This window comes from Syngnathus floridae, chromosome 7, assembly GCF_059516105.1.
Source record: "Syngnathus floridae isolate MCC-2025c chromosome 7, RoL_Sflo_1.0, whole genome shotgun sequence".
Classification (NCBI taxonomy): domain Eukaryota; kingdom Metazoa; phylum Chordata; class Actinopteri; order Syngnathiformes; family Syngnathidae; genus Syngnathus; species Syngnathus floridae.
Window position 1 is genome coordinate 11638897 of NC_142419.1, and position 15029 is coordinate 11653925.

The 15029-nt window shown below is 38.8% G+C and overlaps 3 protein-coding genes across 4 annotated transcripts; 1 reads left to right on the forward strand and 2 right to left on the reverse strand.

The window, feature by feature from the left end:
* Positions 1-687: 687 nt before the first annotated feature.
* On the reverse strand, positions 688-7200 carry poldip2 (polymerase (DNA-directed), delta interacting protein 2). Of its 2 annotated transcripts, none has more exons than XM_088381095.1 (11): positions 6992-7200; positions 5128-5203; positions 4777-4874; positions 4535-4634; positions 3857-3932; positions 3604-3711; positions 3320-3456; positions 2837-2863; positions 2612-2737; positions 2070-2149; positions 688-1971 (listed from the first exon to the last, which is right to left on the reverse strand). In XM_088381095.1, the coding sequence occupies exons 1-11, from the start codon at positions 7168-7170 to the stop codon at positions 1857-1859; spliced, it is 1122 nt and encodes a 373-aa protein (XP_088237221.1). In that variant the 5' UTR covers positions 7171-7200; the 3' UTR covers positions 688-1856. The 2 variants fall into 2 exon arrangements, with proteins under 2 accessions (XP_088237221.1, XP_088237220.1); XM_088381094.1 differs by having other exon boundaries at positions 5128-5209.
* A 543-nt stretch (positions 7201-7743) lies between these two features.
* On the forward strand, positions 7744-10234 carry vma12 (vacuolar ATPase assembly factor VMA12). Its single transcript, XM_088381096.1, has 6 exons — positions 7744-8088; positions 8313-8386; positions 8643-8732; positions 8844-8886; positions 9126-9238; positions 9376-10234. Exons 1-6 carry the CDS (start codon positions 7905-7907, stop codon positions 9469-9471), a joined length of 600 nt encoding a protein of 199 aa, XP_088237222.1. The 5' UTR covers positions 7744-7904; the 3' UTR covers positions 9472-10234.
* A 2213-nt stretch (positions 10235-12447) lies between these two features.
* Positions 12448-14720, reverse strand: sebox (SEBOX homeobox). Its single transcript, XM_088381426.1, has 3 exons — positions 14588-14720; positions 14168-14373; positions 12448-13568 (listed from the first exon to the last, which is right to left on the reverse strand). The coding sequence occupies exons 1-3, from the start codon at positions 14688-14690 to the stop codon at positions 12882-12884; spliced, it is 996 nt and encodes a 331-aa protein (XP_088237552.1). The 5' UTR covers positions 14691-14720; the 3' UTR covers positions 12448-12881.
* Between the last annotated feature and the right edge of the window lie 309 nt (positions 14721-15029).

Below are 15029 nucleotides of genomic sequence, written 5' to 3' on the forward strand. Positions count from 1 at the left end.
AGGCAGAGAGCACCGCCAAGTTTCCAGCGGATTATTAGCCCATTATTCATTCCAGAAGGATGGCTATCTCAGGGGTTAAATTATATTTAGCATATATGTCGTACAGCGTTAAAAACAGATAAGACGGCCAGGTGGAGACTGCTTGCAGTATTACCTTTCAGACACAAATCATTGGCGACTCCTCACTATTCGTTGTTGGTCCACCAGAGGGCACTGTCTGTTCTTCATTCTTTTTATAGGGAATACAGCGGAGGAAACTGTAATGATGTAAGTGTATTAAATGAAGTTGTCAAAATTCGCAGTTTTCCGTATGCGCCTGGCTTTATGCCCGGTGCCCAGCCCCTACTTTTAGTTTTTCCTAATAGGATGTGGTTGGCAATGCTAATTTCATCATAAGCCTGGGCCGAGTAATTTATTTATGGCCTTTATTTAGGGGATTTTGAAATTTCTCAACTAAGTATTTTTCTTACTTTATTTTTAGAATAGCTTTTATTCTGTTTATAATATATATGTATATTTTTGGTTTGTTTTGGGCACTTTTGCTACTCCAGATCATGACTGACCATGTCAGAATGACAACAACTTCATAGCTCAGTTTGACACGAATACGCGCTGACATCTAGTGGTAGCAAAACGCATTGCAATGTTAAGACACTTAAACGCATGCATAAAGAAACGCGACATTAATTATTTTTCAAAACATATTTGCCTTTAATTACATTCTTATTTACAGTATTGGTATCACAGGAGTTTCAAATCACTTCACAAAAACGCATTTATCGAAAAGTCCTTGGTTTTGTACCAAGACTAATTTTGGCTCAATCAAAGTCTTTTTCAATGTTAAGCAGTTGGGCTGAATGTAAAACATGCTCACTGTGTCTACAAGCCTGCATCAGTTTTTTTGCAGGGATTTAAAAATAGCTATTTTACACACTCACACACTGCAGGAGTATTGCTGCCCCCCGCTCGCTTCATCGATGGCGCACTTGTCAAAGATGGAACCAGACAACACTGCTTCTTTCCACCACAGGTAGAACATTTGTTTCGATTATGACACATACCGTCTTCTTAAACTTCAGTGATTCCCAACGGATGGGATTTAGACTCCATTCAAACAATAGTAACAATACCTAAGGGTGACTCATCTCAAATCGGCGCAGCTATAATTAAAGTCCCAACTTGTAATCACTGGGAAAGATGACCCCAGCCACTTCACAGAGGTCAGGGCTTATTTCACAAGGACTTTTTCAAGCGGGATTTAGACATTGAGATCAACCTGCAAAAACGTATTTTAAATTAGTAGTTTATGTGACAATGTGTTAACTGTTGAATAAGGTTCTAAATTGTGAATGCTTTGGTTCTGTAAACTGATCAGATATTTTTCTTATTCTGAAAAAAGAACATCTGACAGGCGCAGCTGAACAGAAAAGCCGTGTAAAGAAATGTTAACAGGAAAAGAGGAATCACCACACTGGTGCATTATGTATTCAATAACATCAGAGGGGAGTCATTCGACGGCACTCAGCCCCAATTGCTCTCTTTGGGAACACAACCCCAGCAGGAAGGGCTCAAAAGCAGGTCAATATTTCCGCTATTTGACACCAAACATGAGCTGCTCAGCAGCATATTTTTCCCCCCACTTTTCCTTCCCTGTCTTTTTCCTCCCCATCCAAACTGAGTCAGCTTTAAATCAAGCTAACCCTAACATGTGTGTTTGTATTTAATCAAAATGGCATATGTGGGTGTGCAATTGGAAGCTCTAGAAACGTTATAGATGGTAGTCTCTTTCCTTAACCTGACTCAATTTTCTGATACTGAAGGCAGAGGTAACGAAAGGGTGGGGCGATTACTCGCAGTTAGAATGTGTACCCTGCAGGGGGGGCTTTATCATCTTTGTTGCTCTCCAGGGAGAAAGGAGGAATGCGAACATCAAAATGGGAGCCATCTGTCCTTTCGATACGAAATGTTCCCCTGAACATAAAAAAAGTAGGCAATGTTAATGGCACAGAGGAGTGCAGAATAAAAACAGCTAGACAAAAGGTTACATCACGTATAGAACAAAAACTCACCACATGTGACCGCTGGGGGCTTGTAGAGAGACATGGCTGCTGTACTGAAATGCTGGCTGCTCTTTGGACAACACTGGCTCCTTTAATCACACAACAGATCCACAATGACAAGACTGACTAAAAGCTGTGATGTCTATTCAATTGTCTTGCCGTTTGACTCAAGTGGGGGACACTCGTACAATCGGCCTTAAAGTGAGCATTTTTTAAAATGCCCTTGTCGGAGAAGGTTTATGCTGACCAATTATCCTGTGGTGTGGGTTCTGATCTTTCCTCCTCAAACCCATCTGAAAACAATCGGGCTGACAATTTTAAACTTCACAACCGGTCACACGAGGTGGGTCGAGGCACGGACTCCATGAGTGACGGAAATCTTTGCTAAATAAATCACTCTACTAACCCACTCCAACGGTGTGAATTGATCTTTTATTTTGTTAGATGGGTAATCACTATTTTGTTAGACTCGCAATCACTTGTCTTTCCCACTTAGGAACACCAAGGATTCAGCATTGTGTGTCAAGTCAGTGTGAGTGAGTTGCTCTGACCCTGCCAACCACGCCGCGACCTCGGACAGTCTCCAGGGTTCCGGACAGGCTGAAGATCCTCCAGTGTCGCTCTCTCAGCTGAACCACCTCATTGCCCATGTTCTCCAAACGGATGCAGTATCGCCACTTCACAAGATGACACACAGTAGATGCATTAAAACTGTTCAGACTAGTTCATGCATTATCTATTTTATGGGGCTTCGCATAATCGTTGCCACTACTCACCCAGTATACATGAGAATTCTGGCCTTCCTGAAGAGATAGAGATATCACAATGTAAAATAATTTTTCCAAGTGATTCCTCATTTATTGCTGATAATTGGTTCCAATATTGTCATCTGCGTATTGCTTCTCTTTTGATATAATGAGAACAGACTTCAATGTGTGTGGGTGACAGACAGCAATCGGACCCCTTTGGCTGCCCAATAAGATGCCTGGCGTAAATTAACGCAACAAAAGACCCCTTTGGCTGCCTAAAAACATGCCTTTCTAAAAAAAAAAACTTTCTATACAACGCGCTTTCGTTAACGTGGTTCCCAAATTCTGGACCCCAAAGTCCGTGTAAAATCGAGATTTAGGTGTAAATAGTAAAGGTTGAGAGTCTAACTAGAAACCCAAAGCCTCACGCCATGAACACGGTAACAAAACTGGACAAGAGTCCAGTGATTGCATCTAAAATGCAAGCTGTACTGCATGTTCCTTATTTACCCTCATGCCCATGTAGAAAGGGATTACGGTGACCCGGATGTTCTCAGTGGTCTCCCTGTGGACGTCCGACAGCTCCAACCAGGGGTGGTTCTTTTCTTGCCATGCTTTGAGGGTGTCCCTGGCAATGAATGGAGGAGCTACGATGGAGCGAGAAGGACAAGTTAACCGAGGAGCAGAGCTATACCAAATGATATGAAAGAAATGGCAGAGCTAGAAGTAATAGGAAGTACAGAAGAAAGAAGAAAACATACTTGGCAGGTCAAGACTGGGTGGTGGGTGCTTACATTTGGCATGGTTGTACATGAGGAAGCGTTCAAACAGCTCGTGTTGAATGGGGATCTGCTCTGCAGAGTTGTATGGCAGGATGTCTTCATGGCTCACATAGTCCAGACCTGATGGGAAGAACGATACAGATTAAAAAATTCTTATAGGTCTTTTACACCAAGGTGGATTACTGCATCTTGAACAGAGCTGGTTTTAGTCAGACGAGCATATCATACAGTGCTATTTAGGGGCGAGATAGATCACGGCGTATACCTGGGATGGCGTAAAGCGCTCTACTGTCATCATGGTTAGCCAGAAACGTCACTGCCTCTGTCTGAGACCTCTGAGACTGTTAAATGGAACACGAAGCAAAATTCACTAATATGTGTCTGCATGCGCTCACACAAAACAACAACCTTTTAAAGAGGCTATGTGCGCCTGAGTATAGTAACAGCGGCTGTCATATGCAAAGAGTCATACATGAGACAATTATACAGTTGAAACCACACATATACAGTACATCTTGTGCAGTATTCAGCCATTTGCAATGTGCAACCACTAGTTGTCGGTAAACCTCACACGATGCTAAATGCGATTCTCATGAGACAAGTATCATTGGTGGTAAACCCCATAAAAAAAACAGTGTGCATTCTTAAATAGGTTTTTGCTTGTGTTGATAAATGAAAATCTCCAAATAATGAAACGTGTACTCTACCGCATCAGTAAAATTGTTTACAAGTTTGACATTTAGCAGTAGCATCAGATATGCCATCACCATCATCCATATTGCAAAAATGTAATTGACACGTATACTCGTCAAGGGCAAAACTGAGCATCGGGTGTTACTGAATCCATATACAGTCGTATACGTATGACCTTTCCACAAAAAAAGCAACAATGTCACACAAGGAGATGACTGAAAAAGTAACATTGCTTAACAGAATCACTTACAATGTGAGGGCAGTCTCTAGTATCAATCAGAACTTGATAGTAAGTGTGAGTCTTCCCCTTCACTTCCTTTGAGCCATGGCCACCAGGAGGCTCAGGCTTGCTAGAAGTAAAAAATAATAAAAATACATAAAAAGATAAGAGCGTTGTGTTTACATGATGACAGGGGCAACGTGTTGCATAAAGCTGCAACGCCTTTGTTAATCAAAGACCAGTCATCTCAAATTGAGCGGTGGAGGCTTTACCTGTCAGACATGGGAGGTGTGATGTCTCTGTCGTACAGTCTGGCGTGCCATGGAAACAAGACAATACCTCGATAGCCAAAGACGCTGTGGAGAAAGAGCTGAGAACAACACAGAGGTGTGGGTTCACAATGTCACATTGGATAAGACTCAAATAATAATCAGAAATCAAATGAAATATAAATGTCTTTAGCGAGGCATCGTACTAACTGTTAAAATTGTATTATTGTCACAATGGTACAATGAAACTGTGAAAAATCTAAATATGCTCATATGGACCAAGAGTGTTTTTGTTGACATCCACCCTGCGACCCTCCAAAGTGTGGCAGCTAAACATGCTATGCAAGTATTTACCTGTCCTGTCTCGTATTTGCCGTGCTGCTTAAGGGCCTCAAACACTCCAACCGTCTCCAAAATCTTCCCTTCAGGCCTGTTCCTGCCAAATACAGGCAATGTCAGTTCATAATGGCTTGTGTTTGAACAATGAGGATACATTCACAGAATAATGTTGGGGTGAGAAAAACATAATCGTGTAAATAATCGTGATTCCAATATTGAACAAAATTATCATGATTATGATTTTTAGCCCATTTTCCATGATTTAGTCCATTTAAAAAGCATTTGGAGGGCAGCTCACCATTCATAAGTGGAAATTTAGTCGTCGACAATAACTGTGTCAGCAAGCGTCCAGGTCATGGGTCACAACGATGAAAAAAATGTTTAGAAATGATGCTGGCATTCGAGCAGGGGTGTGTAGACTTTTTAAATGCTCTGCATATAGCATATGTCTGACTTGCATCTAAATTCAGTGGACACTGTCCACGTGCAGTAGACATTGATGTTTGGGTTGTGACATATTTCCTCATACTGAAAGGAAATACATAAATAGGTCCGTGGCCATGTGCCCAGTTTTGAGCATAATTTTAAATAACCTCTCTCACTCAAAAACACAGTTGTCATGCTTACAGTTGGTTTTGTGTAAATGACTCTCTTGTGTAAGAAAGAATCTTTTTGGTTATTTATTTTCCTTATTGTTGCGCCAAAGTGATAATTTTATGTAAGAGCCAGCTTTGTTTATTCTACAAGATACCCTCTTATAGAAGCAATCTACATGATCCCCAGAGGAGGCTAAATCCTTCTTTGCTGCTATAGTGATAATCTCAATCATAACTTTGACAAGATTGTGCAGAACACCTTGACTTGTCAGATGTCACAAATTCCATTAGATCTCCACTGCTGCGCTTTCACAAACACATACTGACCAGAAGAGACAACAACAGCTGGTCACAAACATGCATACTTCTTTGCTCCCTAGAGAGCTAATCTTTACAACACAGATAGAGTCTATTACATTCTGACGGATTCCGTTTTTTTTTTTAAACATAGTATTAGATAAGTATTATTTAGGAATAAATACTGATCAAGTCATAGAGATAGCAAATACATGTTAAATATCCGACCCTAACCTAGCTGCTGTTGCAATAATATAATGCACTACATTTGCTTTGAATAGTGAACGCTATACTCCAAAGAGGATTTTAATACTTGGCAGTAGAAGCAATAATTCAGGATGAGCTAGTTTTAAGTCTTGGCGGCAGATACAGAGATACATTTTTTTCCAATGTGTTGTAATAGCCTCATTCCGAAATTGAGTAGTTTCTCCACAAAATTATAACACACAAACCCTGCAATAACAATGTAAAATTGTTTTGTTTTAATTATATTTTCTTACTGTGTTGTCTATATAATGTGTATTTTACGAATAAAGAAAAACAAAAATCCCAGAAAACTGTCATTCATTTCATGTCATTTTAAGGAAAAACATAGATATTGCTATCGGGGTATCAATTATAAACACCTACCAAAATCAATGCACGTTAAAACACAATTGGTAAAAATTAGAAAATTGTTAGAACAACAACTTAATACAGGGTTTCTGGGCAAATATTGTAACATTATAAAAGTGCTTCCGGTCAAACCATGCATTACCACATCTACTGGATAAATGCCAATGAATGCCACAGGCCAACTACGCCAGTTTTATAGGCCCTGGGAGACATATAATGCTCGTAATTATAAATAAGTTTGGAAGGTGTTGACCACATGACAACAGTTCCTGACATTTCTTTTTTACGAAACAATCTTTAGAAACTCGTGCATAGCTAGGTCTTTAGCTTGTTAGCATTGACAGGAGGAGGACACTGGCTGTGTGTCTTACCGTGACGACATGAATCTCCTCTGCTGAGCGACACCGTACATTCCGCAGGCTCGGCATTCCAACTGTGGTCTATACATTTCGAACCTGCTGTCAGTCATACTTAATAATCTATGTGCGCGTTTATTGTTATATTTACTGAAAGTGCTCAGCAGACCTCTACGTATCGCGCAGGCCGCCATCTTTGTTGGTGGTGGCACGCTTTACCTACGCATGCACGTTTGTACGTACGCACTGATGTTGCCTTCAGGGACAAAGAAAATAGTACGAATTGGAACTAATGTTTATTACGAGCGTCCTTTACGCTGACATGTTTCAGCAGTCTGTCAAAACATGTCAGTGTAAAGGACGTTCGGGTAAGGCCTACACCATACGATGACTTTTTGTTAACTTAGGTTACTAGTAATTACAAGTTGTGATGACTTTTCCCCCCATTAGCCTTATAAACAACAGTTGGAAAGCTTTATTGATCCCATTAATATATATTTATACGTGGATAATAGCTTATAATGTTTTTCAAATATATTCTTTCTGTATAATTCAATCTGACGGCGTTTTGTAAGGGATTTAAAGTCGTTATGTTACGTATAAATATTAAAAAATACGGGCAAACATGAAGGCACCACCTGGAACGAGACGTGCAAAACATGACATTAATTTAAAATGATCGTTTCTTTTCTTTCAAATAATCAAATATAATACTACCAAACCAACTCCGTTGTGCGTAATGAATTTGTAATTTAGAAATCATTTTACACGAGTGATCACGTGAGACTTACCTCATCTGGTCACGGGGTAAAAACATGGCTACTTGCATCTTGAGCTTTTGCACCGCTTCCTAACGTTACAGTCATATACGTCTCCCATTGTTGCATATTCCTACCGAATATTCTGTGTGTTTTCGTTAAACAAAATTATGGCTTCGGCGTTCGTGGTTGGAGATCAATTCCGAAATAGAGTGTCAGGACTGTTGGAAGAGACGGACTCTTCTCTGCCCGAAGAGCTGAGAACACAACTGGGTAATCTACTTGAAAATAAAGGACAGATTACCCTGCCATTTAGTACAGCGCGACAATTGAAAAAGTATCTTCAAGATGAAGGTAATGTGATGTCAGCGCAGGCATGATTTTATTTTTTTTCTCTTGCGCTCTCCATCTCTGTCACTTGCTCTCCATGCTAATCGCATATATTCATGAGCCTACTTGAAAAGGAATGTTTGCGTGGTTTTCAGTAAAATAAAGCACAGAAATATGTTTTGGTTTTTCCAGAAGTGACGCCCAGAATGAATGACTGTTTATTTACACTATGATGTTCTTTTTTCTAGGGCATCCATTCTATTTGCATGACTTGTTGGAGGATAGTTCATTGCACCTGCCGGAGGTTGTGAAGCCCCCCAGAGTAAGCCGATGGCAGTTTATCGAGCTTGAAATGTTGACATATACATATGTGTTCCCGATTGAATATTTATTTGACTCAATCACAAAATGTTCCAAGGAAAAATCTTCTACCAAGTATGTGGGAACGTTTTTGTTACAAAATGTTTCAATGTTAAATGTTTCAGGCTCTTCACCACTTGTTTGATGAAACACGTCCATAAATCAAAGTGAGTTGGACAAACATTGAACACAAATGTGATATTTTTTTCTAATTGCAGAACCCTGAGCTGGTCGCACGCTTGGAAATCATTAAAGCCAGACTAGCAAACGAGGAATACAATAAGATGACTCGTAACGTAAACACTCAGGTAAATAATTTTGTGTTCACACGTGACTGGGTTTACATTATAAGGGACCACCCCCACACTAATCATCATTGCAAACTCTAGCCTAATGATTACATTTCTACTCCTGTGCAGGAAATGAACCGTAATGGAACACTGGCAGATTTGGGACAGCAAGGTGTGTTGTAGAGTTTCCACATCATTTGAAGGGGATATATCTTCAAATGCACTTTTGTCATACCCGTAATTGCTTCCATGGGGGTTTTCAGTTTACCAGGGTTCTGGTAAATATCATGCTATTAAGGCATCTTGAAAACGTTTTAAATCGTGAAAATAACATTGGAATATGTTCAGTTTAAATATTCTTTTATTGGTGTCGTACATTCTGATCGGTGTGCATATTTTCTGTTTCTAAAGTACGATCAGCCAAAGCAGTGGTTGTGACGGTTTTCAACTTCCTGGTGACAGTAATCGCTACATTTGCCTGCTCCTACATGGGCAGTCAGTACCTATTCACTGAAACAACAGCGGTAAGAATTTGTCTTGTCTCGATTTGTTCTGTAACAACATGCTTAGTTAAACCGATGTGCCCCAAAGTTCAAATGTTATGTTGGTATCCAAAAGTATTTTAATTCTGACTTGACTATTTTATTTTTATTTTTGCCAGAGAGTAATATCTGCTGTGATCGCAACATCTGTAGTGGGGCTAGCTGAGCTGTATGTCCTGGTCCGGACCATGGAGGGGGAACTCGGTGACCCCTAGCACAACAAACAAGGGAACTACACTAAAGTCAAAAAGGGAAACTCCATTTAAGAGCAGCCTTTTAATAAGGTCACACTGTATTAACATTATATGGACCAAGAGAGTCTTCACATTTAAACGACACCAATTTCCACTTTGCTATTAGGCAGGGCTTTTGGCACCCTCTTATGGCAACTTATGGCATTGCTGAAAAAGCACAACTGCGAATAGGGCAGTTTTTTGGCAAAATTTTATTCAGAAATGGCTTTGAACGTATTTTTGATGCTGGTTTACAAAAATGGGGTTCGGTTTAGGCTTTTTTTTTCAGCACATCAGTTATTTTTTCTTAAGTTTGAGCCGTATAAGTATACAAATTTACAGATACAAATACTAGAAATTTTACCATGTGTTTAATTTATAGTTAGAATGTTTTAGAAAAAATATCTTCCTGTTGCGGACCCTAACTCTTAATTCATAAATATTACATATACAGTATTTGTAATATGTATGATATATATATATATATATATATATATATATATATATATATATATATATATATATATATATATATATATATATATATTACATATTTTATTATGACATTATTTTTATGAAAATTTAATGTGCTAGAGAAAAAAAGCCATGTTTGGAATCTCATTAAGAATTGGAGCTCTGATGAGAATATTTAGTCTGTTTGTTGACAAGTGTTGTTTAATGCTGTTTTATTTTATTTTTACTGCTTTTTATTTATTATCTCTGTTTTTCCTAGAAACTAAAATATTATCATGAATAAATGAACACCTGTGATTTTCTTTTGATCCTGATGATATTAATAAAGCCATGCATCTGTATCTGACTCTAATTGAATGATAATGATCAGTTGATTTTAGTCGATTCAGCAAAAACAACAGTACGATTGTCATAACCTATTAATGTGGTTATTAAATTTGATCATTTTATTCTACAAGAGTTTATGTAGCATTTATTGTTCATTATAATTTGGTACCTTCCAACCAGAAACCTCCTCTGGATTTTGTCTATTTTCTGATCTTGTTTTAATTAGTCTGTATCAAGTTATACAATGAGAATACATCTAAAGAACACTTCACAAGCTATTGCTATAGGCTAGATCTGCTAATAACGTGCTAGTAGTAATAATAAAGCCTCGAATCGCCATTGCCAATAAGGTCGCTGGGTCAGGAAAAACAATGACAACAACACGTATAGAAAGATTACTGTATATAATCAATTTCAAAACAATTCAAACACGACTCAGATGATCTCTGATCCCTTCTTCACATTTAAATTCTTATTTTTTTGGACATATTTTTATGCCGGTATCCTCTTGTTTGGTCCTATCGCATAAATGGGAGGATTAAAAGATGTAACTACATCTGGAGGGGCAAAAGTATTTTCCTGAATTCTGAGATTTGACACCCGGATTAAAGGTTTATTGAAAGATTATTTGGTATTAAAGATGATTGTGATATGCGGAGATCACTGTCCACTGCACGACTGTCTTGTCCATCCGTCATATTCGTGTATGTATTATACTTCTCATGTAATATTTCAAAACTTAAATCCAAGCATAATTACACGACCTGTAAGCTGATAGACCCCAAAGCTTTGGCTTTAATTTTCATTAGTTTATTCCGCCTGCCTACTCTACTCATGATACTTACAGAGTAGAGAGATTTAAAAAACAACTATTTTCTGTGGTATCTCTGCACATGGAGTGATTTTAATCAGGATGTTTTGAAAAATAATTCTCAGAGGGCCACAGTATAAGGTAACACGGCATAGTACAACGTAGATCATAACAAGAGTTGGCTGCTGTGAGAACAACACGTGTTTCCAGAGTGGAAATAAGCAGCCTTTCTGTGAATATGTTGTGTTTTGTTCATGGGATACCTTCTCAATTAGTCCTCAGTTTCATAAAATCAATTTACAAAACGTGTGCATCTTCCAACAAATATGATTTCCATTTTCTACACCACTTGTTTTCATTAGAGTGACAAATGAGCTGGAGCCTTTCCATGCTGGCTTTGTTTTTAATATTTTCTTGCCAAAGTATTGAATTATTGACTGGTAACATTGTAAAGACCCTGTGAAGTCATTTTCATCATTTGTTTCTTATTACATTAAATATGTTTCAGGGTGAATATTCCAAAAAAGTGGTTTCGCATCGCCCCTGATGAGGCAAAATGTGCTTTTTTGCATTTCAGTGTGCTTAGTACATTAAAATTCAGGCTGTGCTCTTAAAAAGAAGGACACAGAAGAAGCTCGTGGGGATACATGGACGTTGTGCATTGGAGGGATTTCCTAACATCGGTATGTGAGCGGAATAAAATCTTTATCGATCCCAGGTGGCTGTCAGTGAAGTTCTTTTACACAACCACCCAGCCTTTGTGTATAAACGCATGCTTTGACCTCCTGAAAAAACAAATCTGTTTCTTCTTGGGGGAAAAAATGGATTCCCTCAATTATGTTGAAATAGTGTGCCACTATTAAAAGAAATAAGAAATCAATTGGACTTGATTAAAGTCAGCTGTATTCACTCCCATAACAGCGCAGACCTCCCTCTTTGAGAAGCCAACGTGTCATGAGACTTCACTCCGTAAACATCTGACTGATTAACTCTATAATGTTAAATGTTTTATTTTTTCTTAAGCAATTTTTCCTTTTTGTGATGCCACCAGTGTAAGATAGACAATGCCTGACAACCATCAAACTATAACTGAAACAAATTGCAGCATACTGTCATGACATTTTTTATTGCTCAGTACAGTTTGAGATATGCACTTATGTTACTATCAAATACACACATTGATTTTACCAGGCAGAAGTAACTGTAAATAAACTTGTTAAATACAACAAATTATATTCCAGCAGTGTCAGTGAAAGTATGACACCAACACCTAACTCCATCCTCCATTACTGTATATGCCTAAAAGGATGAGTAGTTTTACTTTATTTTTATTGTGTCTACAAAGTATTTTTATGCAGTATTTAACTTCTCTGTTTGTGATTATTATAATTTACAACATTTTCCTCACAACATTGTCACATGGGTTCAAATTTACTTCAGTTTATTTACTGTGAAAATGTTTTGGAACAACTTGAAAGTCACCCAATGCCACTCAAAGTTCAATTTTGCAGGTTGCAGAGCAATATGATAATGTATTTATGATTAAATTTGCCATAATTTATTGCCCATTTTATCAAGTTGAGTCTTAGTCATGACATTGGGTATTACATTTTTTGTGTGGAAATTAACTCAAACTACATCTAAAAAACAACTGGAACATTAACACAAGGCCAGAGGAACAACAGCATACACCATTTGATGTTTTCTTCAGTTTGGGTAATTGGTGTGTTTCGACACAAGACATAAAGGGAAAAATAACTGAATTTTACAATACACATCATCAAAACTCCAGGAAGTTGGTAACTATAGCAGCATTGTAGATTAGGTCTGAGATGTAGCCCATAGAGGTCTGTGGTCCCATTTGTGTGTGATGTTGATGATGATGGTGGCGATGTCTTTGGCCCTGAGTTACGTCCCAGTACGCTGGCTGAGAGTGAGAAGGAACAACTTGGTCAACAGAAAGGTGACCTCCAGCTTCACCCCCGTATAGTGACTGATGAGCCCCAGACTGGACCATGCTCTGGGCTTTGAGGTTCCTGAGGGCCTGGTAGGAGTGGCTTGACGCAGAATGGTGATGTTGCTTGGTGATGGGATGTGACAACGAACCAGGAAGGAAGGTAGGCAGGGTCGATCCGAGTTGTGGCCGCTGATGCCACTCCTCCTCCCAGAGACGAGACTCTGATTGTTTTGGGGAGCCAAGGGTGGGCTGCGAGTGGAGCGTTGAAGTGGGTGGTGTAGACTGATTGCTGTAAAGTTGGAACCAGTCAGAGTAGAATTGTGGGATATCTTCACAGGGTTGGTTTTGCTCTGGTCTAAATATGTCTGCCAAGGTGGATGGGGATGGGAAAGCTGAAGTCACCACCCCAGAGGTGGATCCTGCAAGCCCCCTACTTGCCACAACATGTTTGGTAGACTTGGGTAGTCTCCCAGTCTTGATACTTCGGGCTCTTCGGTTTTGAAACCACACCTGTGCATGATTTATACTTTCAATTTCCATATCATGAGACTTCAGCTCATTTTCATGACAAGATGTGTGTAGGCTGTCATCATGAAAAAATCCCGTTCAAAAGTTTGGGGTCACCCAGACAATTTTGTGTTTTCTATGAAAAATATAACTGCACAAGAGTTTTAAAGGGTTTTCTAACCATCCATTAGCCTTCTAACACAATTAGCAAAAACAATAGACCATTAAAACACTGAAGGGAAGGTTGCTGGGCCTTTATACACCTATGTAAGATATTGCATTCAAAACCAGACGTTTGCAGCTAGAATAGTCATTTACCACACTAACAATGTATAAAGTGTATTCCTGATTAGTTAAAAGTTATCGTCATCGAAAAATAGCAATTTTATTTTCAAAATAAAGACATTTCTAAGTGACCCCAAACTTTTGAACGGTAGTGTAAATTGTAAAAAGCTGCTTTGTGCGGTGTAATATAGGTCACAAATAGAGTTGTTGTTATAGCACTGTGGAAAAAAATTCACACAATTCATAATGTTTTATCACTTCACGTGTTAGCAACACCAGCAAAAAGTCATTTTTTACAAAAGATGCAGTCCACTCACCTGAATCTTACTCTCAGGCAGGTGTGTGTGTGCAGCCAGCGTCTCCCTGAGGGTGATGTCTGGATAAGGAGTGACAGCAAAGGCTTGCTCCAGCTCGGACAGCTGAGCTCGGCTGAAGATGGTCCGCTTCCTTTTTCTCGGACCCTCGCTCAGGATACCAGATCGATCCAGCTCTGAGGTGAGCGGGATGCTCTCACTGTGCACCTCTTGAGCAAAAGTAGTTCATCAATGAGTTGTTTATGACTGGTGTGTAAATTGGATCTGATTTTCTTTGTTGACAAGTTCTACATTATGTTATGACATTTTAACTGATGGTCTCAAATACCTATGAGATGATAAAAATAAACGATACCCTTTCTCTATTTCTGAAAATCTACTATACATATTAAAAATTAATTTACAGATGTTGTTTTGGCTTACCTTTACATTGTTCCTGTTCCCCAAATAGCCCTTTGAGATCCACTACATCTTCCCTCTGTTCCTGCTTTACTGTTGAGAAATTTGCATCTATGAACAAAGCCATTATCGCCGCACAAACACAATCAACCACTGATCCTTGGACACTTGATGTATGATTTGACAAAGAGGACGGGGACCACCTTTTATACCCATAGAAAACAACCCCCCAACTCACACACACTCACACACACACATGCGCACGTGCACACACACACACAAAATCCAGGTATTAAAACACTCATTTTAATCTCTATTTACTGAGAATCAAATCATGCTGTTTTGCAAGTCCCTTAATAGATGGACAATACTGTACTCTAGTATAGCAATCACTTCAATCTTATTTATCATCGTCATTCACCATACAACAATATGATATTCGGTTATATTATTTACACCAAAGGTT